The sequence below is a fragment of the Ipomoea triloba genome, chromosome 5 (assembly GCF_003576645.1).
Source record: "Ipomoea triloba cultivar NCNSP0323 chromosome 5, ASM357664v1".
NCBI classification, from domain to species: domain Eukaryota; kingdom Viridiplantae; phylum Streptophyta; class Magnoliopsida; order Solanales; family Convolvulaceae; genus Ipomoea; species Ipomoea triloba.
Window position 1 is genome coordinate 4,436,948 of NC_044920.1, and position 6,886 is coordinate 4,443,833.

The 6,886-nt window shown below is 37.1% G+C and overlaps 1 protein-coding gene across 4 annotated transcripts; it reads right to left on the minus strand.

The window, feature by feature from the left end:
* Positions 1-1,159: 1,159 nt before the first annotated feature.
* LOC116019085 lies at positions 1,160-6,508 on the minus strand. Of its 4 annotated transcripts, none has more exons than XM_031259171.1 (6): positions 6,493-6,508; positions 3,980-4,113; positions 3,425-3,563; positions 3,211-3,342; positions 3,013-3,103; positions 1,160-1,520 (listed from the first exon to the last, which is right to left on the minus strand). In XM_031259171.1, exons 2-6 carry the CDS (start codon positions 4,084-4,086, stop codon positions 1,351-1,353), a joined length of 639 nt encoding a protein of 212 aa, XP_031115031.1. In that variant the 5' UTR covers positions 4,087-4,113; positions 6,493-6,508; the 3' UTR covers positions 1,160-1,350. The 4 variants fall into 4 exon arrangements, with proteins under 4 accessions (XP_031115031.1, XP_031115030.1, XP_031115032.1 ...); XM_031259170.1 differs by lacking the exon at positions 6,493-6,508 and adding an exon at positions 5,259-5,658 and having other exon boundaries at positions 3,980-4,105; XM_031259172.1 differs by lacking the exon at positions 6,493-6,508 and adding an exon at positions 5,259-5,658 and having other exon boundaries at positions 3,211-3,339.
* Positions 6,509-6,886: the final 378 nt, after the last annotated feature.

Here is a 6,886-nt window from a genome sequence, read left to right on the forward strand (position 1 = left end):
ATATATATATATATATATATATATATATATATATATATATATATATATATATATATTTATATATATATTTATACGATGACTTAGATTTAATATATGATTAGGAAGTCGTTTAATTTATTTAAGGTGCAAGGGGTATTTGGGTAATTTTGTGTGTTATTTTCCTACATCGGTTTCCTTAGGCATTATGCAGCGTGATTTTAGGAGATATATACAGGATTTTTTAGGCGTTTCCACTTGCTTTTCTATCGTTGTTTTCCGACTAGAGTTGTCATCGCTGGTCGTGAATTTTTGCCGTGGCGTTAGGTGATTTTTTTTTCAAGTTTATTTATTTTGGCGGTTTGTTTGACTATGCCTTTGCCTAGATTTGTGGATGAATATGTGATTTTAGAGTTTGACTATTTTATGGTTGTGCATTGTGGTGGTGGTAGTGTATTGCGGACTTGCGGTGAGAGTAGTTGTAAATTGTTGTGGTAGTAGTTGTGCATTCCTATGTTGTGTGTGTAGGGGTGAGCAAATTTTCGGTTAACCGCCCGATAACCGTTAACCGAAAACCGAATCGACCGAAAAATTCAGTTTTCGGTCGGTTACGGTTATTTGATTGTAAAAATTTTTGGTTTTTCGATTTTTCGGTTTTTTACTTCGGTTTCGGTCGGTGACCGAAAAACCGACCGTAATTCAATATTTTATGTTGTTGCGTGTGTATGTGTGTGGATATATATAGTATACATATATATATAATTATATATACACACACAGTACTACAGTAATAAGTATATATATGTTGTTAACACACTACAAAATGTATAATATATATATACACACACACAGTACACTAACACGTTATATATATGTAATAATAATAATAATAATAATAATAATAATAATTAATCACACAGTACTACAGTAATAAGTATATATATATGTTGTTAACACACTGCAAAATGTATAATATATATATATATATATATATATATACAATACAAGTTTCAAGGAATATTAATATGGCATTTGACATTTAATATTAATTGGTTTAAATCTATATATATATATATATATTACTCATCGCCTAGTCGACTAGGCGGTCGACGGCATCTCGCCTAGAAAGCCCGCCTTGATAACCTTGTTTTAGACTCAGTTTAATTGAACTTGCAATGCATGATTTAAAGGATAGTGAAGTATAAAACTCTCATTTCACAGCCTGAAGATATCCAATGGATTACACTTCAATACATTAGACTGAAGACATAAATGAATATAGTTCAAAGTGGTCACAAATCAACAGCCTATAAGATTATTTAAAAAAATAAAAATCGAGACTCACAGCTACAGAGATTGTCAAGTACGACATAGTTAAGAATCCTTAGATATTACCTGATCCAGTATATTTCGATTTTGACTCCTTGGTAGAAGATACGGTGGGAGAAAAGATGGGATCACAAATGCAACAACCAAGCACAGTATTACCAACACGACAACATACCATGCTTTCTCTGGAATGCCTAAATATAGTTCGTCACAAACTGCCATGAAATTTATATCACATCAGAGAACTATCAGGTCGTACTAAACAATATCAACCGAAAAAAAAGAATAAATCCATGAATGAATGCAGCTGCACATAACACCAGATTCTAGAGGCCAACATGAATGCCAAAGCTCTAATCATGTTGGAGACATTACATTAAGAAAGTTAGACTACACAGTTATCAAGGGAATGGGGACTAAACATCCACGGAAGACATTAAATAGCTTTTTGAAATAAATAAAAAATTTAGCGGGTTTTAGGCACAGGGATTAGAAATGACCAACAAATGGCACTACAGACACAGGTATAAATCATTATAAAGTTGACTGTAGCAAATTAGATTCCATTCATATAGGAATATGAATATCCAGAGAAACTTGAACTTTGGTACGAAGATGCACTATAATCTGAACCAAAGATATTTACACAGCAAAAACACCTTAAAGTGCAAGGTGCAGAACAAATCCTTATCTAGAAAGGTTACAAATCACTCCAAAACTATTAATCTGTGGGATCAAGATCACCAACTAGCTGTAATAAACAAAAGTTAAGCCTAACAAGTCACCTGGAATATATTAATCCAACTAATGCTGAAGCAGCCAAATCCTTGTCCTTATGTTATGGTATATCCTATATTTTAGGACACTTGCAATTATTAAACAACTATAGAAAGCAGATCTGTCCTAAAGATTATAGAACTTAAGCACCAATCTCTTTTCAAGATACAAAGCAAAGTAAAGCATCTGTTCTAGGGGTCATGGGAGATTGGAGGTCTTCCCTAGGTGCCCTAATCAAGAAAATAGAAATTTCAAATCTTGAAATGAGCATGTTTTCCCACATATTGTAAATGTTTCACTTCTCAATGAGAGCCTTAACAAAGAAATAAATTGCCAATCTTAAAAATGAGCATGTTCTCCCAAAATGAAATTGAATGAGTGACTTCTCTGGGTTTGTAGGTACTACATTTACTTACCAAAAAAAAACAATAATGTCACTCAGGTTGGAAATACTTAGCATCATTTATAGGAGACAAATGGAGGCAACCTAGTACACTCCACAAAAGTGAGACAACACTTAAATGGTACTCCAGTCATGCAAAATGAAATGATACTGAACAGAGAATTGGATCATTGGAAACCCATAACGCGGATTTGATCAATCAGATTCTTCATTGCAAGAAACAATATAATATTCTCAAATATTTTTGATAATTTTTTTATACATCAGGTTCCAAAAATTTTCAAATGAATAGTTGCAATGCCAGGCTTCCAGTTATAGATAATTAAGGCATTACTACGCGAAGAGTGAAGATACAAAATTTTTCTTGTTTGGCCCAGCTTAATTTGGAGTTATCTACTCCTAAAATGCATAAGTTGGGCAAAAGAGTAAAAGGTAAAAAGAGGCTATGAAGGAAAAGCCGCTTTTTCAAGAAGCTCATACTGGTCCAAACAAGCATGTCAAAGTATTTAAATTCAATGTTCGAGTACCTATATTGAATATGATGAATTTTCTTTCTTGCACTCCACGTATTGCAACAACCCCCTCAGGCTCCACAGTTACCAGTACAAACATAGCACCCTGCACAAAACTACTTTATTTAGGGCATCTGCTGAGATGAAAAGGGTGTCAAAACAAAATATAATTATTATTTATACATTTTAAGGAAATACTATTATACTCTATACCTGGTTATCAAGCAAGTTCAAGACATCAGTCTTGAATATTAATTTTTCAGTGTTCAGTAATTTTCTTTCCCTATTTAGCTCCAACCCTGAACTATCTTTCTTGAGTTGTAAAGAAAAAGTAGCTGGTATCTGCTATTCATTAAACAGAACAATTTAGTTTTGATACATTGAAGTAAACATTGACAAACAGAGGACAGGATTAAGATATACATACAGAAGCAGGATAAGATATCTTTACTTCATACCAAGTGTGAGATTTCAGTCCCTGCAAATGGTACAGTCGGGATCCTGACTGCAATGGAATAGTTTCCTTCTGTAGCTCCTCCCCAACATTCAGGACTTTGGTCTCATGCCTATAAAATTGTATTACGTTGGACTTCAGTAAACTCAATGTCAGGAATTTTACCAATTCACAATCTTGAATAATTTAATGCAATCGAAGAAAATCCACATACTCCTACAATTCCCACATTCATTTTGTTTGTTAAATGGTGTGGTCAAATGTAAATTAAAAGAAAACAATTTCTCCACACACAACTTTATAGCCATCAAATGGAAGTCAAGCCACTTTCGGAATACTACTTGAAAAAAAAATACCCAAAAGAAATGAACAGTAAATAGCTCTATAAATAAAAAAAAAATTCTTATTCAACAGTTCTATTAGACACAGCTCCATCAAAATCCAAGATAACCACAAAGCCTTTCTTCACTTCCATCAGATTTTCTTTCAGTTATATGAGTTTTGAAATGAACCAAAATCGGTACTTACTTACTCCCATGACTCGGTGCTGGACCAATGAGGCTGAAGTTAATAATGTATATCAGAAAGAGAACATCCTTTCGATGCGAACAAAGCATTTTCAGATAATCACTCATCTACAATTCAAAACTTGACCTGGAAAGCTAAAACAAACTACATTCAGTGTGAAGATGAAAATTCAAGCATAAACTAAACCATCCTATAAAAGCTTGTCATATTTGCCAATAAAATATACTCCGTATTTAAACTCCCATCTGGGACAACATGAACTAATGTTTATGCCAAATGCTCAGATTGAAAGAAGTTATCTAATTAAATTAAAGCCCTAATTAAGCAATGAAATTTATATAAATTCAGTAAAAACTAGATATGAGAGAAGTAAGCTTGACATCCAATATATACAGTTCTCAAAAAGATTCCTTGAGAGTTATTATTGAAGAATTTTGAAGAAACTGTGCCAGATTGCTCCATCTGTTTACACACTTTGCTAAATTCTCCTTCTTTTTTTTTGTTAATGATGTCAAACAAGTTCTTACACAACTTTTGGATCTGGCATATGTCATTTCTCATAACAAGCTTATTAGTTACTGGATTTAATGGGAACTACTAAATCCAAAAAGTATTATAGTGGAAAAACCTGCTGTTTCTGCGTCCTGTTCGGTCTGGCGATGAGAGAGTGAGGGACTGAGGGAGCACCAAAGCAGTGCTGCTGTCTATACGGGCTGGCGGAGCCGGCCAAAAAAGCCGGCTCCTTGGCAGGCCTGGGTTTTACTGGCCCAAACCGCCCCGCCCCTGGCCCGTGGGCTAGGCGGGCCCACCACACCACCCTTTTTTTTTTTGGTTCTTATACATATATCATATATTGTGTCATTTATATCACCTTCTAGGCGTCTCCTACTGCTTGACATTATTCCTTCACAACACTGCTATGTAATAAAATAAACATAAATAAACATGAAACATAACAAGACTCCATTTCAGAAATAACTATTGATCACCCTCAAATCCTCCATCGACCACTAATAGTACTGGTAGATTGTTTAACTTTCAAAGGGAAACAACAACAGAGACGGCCTAAGCAGCATTCACAAATCTCAAAATTAACTATAACATTTTGTCTTATTTTATATGCTAAAGGGATAGAACTCTGTATAAGTGTATAATCAACGACCACAGATTCCGAAAGAGACTGAAAGAGTAGTGCATACATGTTAGAAAATTGTAGTAAAAATATTTAATTAAACATTTAAATCTCCTTTCAACACAGTAGTAGAAGGCTATGACATACCGGAGACAGCGGAGATCCCGGAGGTTATCGCCGATTCACCACCCTGCCTGCCTGCCTGCCTGATTCTCTAGCTCGCCGAAGTGAGAGTGAGAGTGAGAGAGTTAGCCCGAGACTCTGTGAGAGCGAGAGAGAAGGCGTGACTTCACTCGCGAGGCTTTACGCAATCACGCTGGCCGCAGCCACGCTGGGCGCCTGAGCGTTCGCTGACCGGCAAGAATGGGAGTGGGAGAAAAGGGCTGGAGGCGACTGGCGAGACCGGCGACCTGGACCGCCGTCTGGTAGTGGACGAAGAGCGGAAGAGCGGTGCTGCGCTGGAGAGTGGAGACGCGGTCTGCGCGGAGAAGACTGGAGAATGGCGGTCGGAGGCGGCGGCGTGAAGTTTGGAAGAGTGAAGACTAGCGCTAGGGAGCCTACGGGCTACGGTTATGTTTATTATTAGAAAACTTATGGTTTGTTTGGTTGGATTTAGTTTGGAGGAACTCAATATTTAATTACAATTTAATGAATTCTAAATTATAGTGTTTGTCGGAGGGAATTGTAATCTATACTATTAATAAAAACAATATCCTCAGTTTTAACTTTTCGCCCAAAACAGACCTATAATATTATGGTTTGCGTAATATTATAAAATATGGTAATACAGTTCCTATCCCTAATACAATTGTAAATTAAAATAGAATTCCTAATAAAATATATTCATTAATAAANTGGGTTTTACTGGCCCAAACCGCCCCGCCCCTGGCCCGTGGGCTAGGCGGGCCCACCACACCACCCTTTTTTTTTTTGGTTCTTATACATATATCATATATTGTGTCATTTATATCACCTTCTAGGCGTCTCCTACTGCTTGACATTATTCCTTCACAACACTGCTATGTAATAAAATAAACATAAATAAACATGAAACATAACAAGACTCCATTTCAGAAATAACTATTGATCACCCTCAAATCCTCCATCGACCACTAATAGTACTGGTAGATTGTTTAACTTTCAAAGGGAAACAACAACAGAGACGGCCTAAGCAGCATTCACAAATCTCAAAATTAACTATAACATTTTGTCTTATTTTATATGCTAAAGGGATAGAACTCTGTATAAGTGTATAATCAACGACCACAGATTCCGAAAGAGACTGAAAGAGTAGTGCATACATGTTAGAAAATTGTAGTAAAAATATTTAATTAAACATTTAAATCTCCTTTCAACACAGTAGTAGAAGGCTATGACATACCGGAGACAGCGGAGATCCCGGAGGTTATCGCCGATTCACCACCCTGCCTGCCTGCCTGCCTGATTCTCTAGCTCGCCGAAGTGAGAGTGAGAGTGAGAGAGTTAGCCCGAGACTCTGTGAGAGCGAGAGAGAAGGCGTGACTTCACTCGCGAGGCTTTACGCAATCACGCTGGCCGCAGCCACGCTGGGCGCCTGAGCGTTCGCTGACCGGCAAGAATGGGAGTGGGAGAAAAGGGCTGGAGGCGACTGGCGAGACCGGCGACCTGGACCGCCGTCTGGTAGTGGACGAAGAGCGGAAGAGCGGTGCTGCGCTGGAGAGTGGAGACGCGGTCTGCGCGGAGAAGACTGGAGAATGGCGGTCGGAGGCGGCGGCGTGAAGTTTGGAAGAGTGAAG

Coding starts and splice junctions, on each gene's coding strand:
- LOC116019085 (XM_031259171.1), bottom strand. CDS start 4,086: ATGAGTGATTATCTGAAAATGCTTTGTTCGCATCGAAAGGATGTTCTC. Junction 3,564..3,979: donor GCACCGAGTCATGGGAGTAA/GTAAGTACCGAT, acceptor ACAATTTTATAG/GCATGAGACCAAAGTCCTGA. Junction 1,521..3,012: donor ATTCATCATATTCAATATAG/GTACTCGAACAT, acceptor ATTTCATGGCAG/TTTGTGACGAACTATATTTA.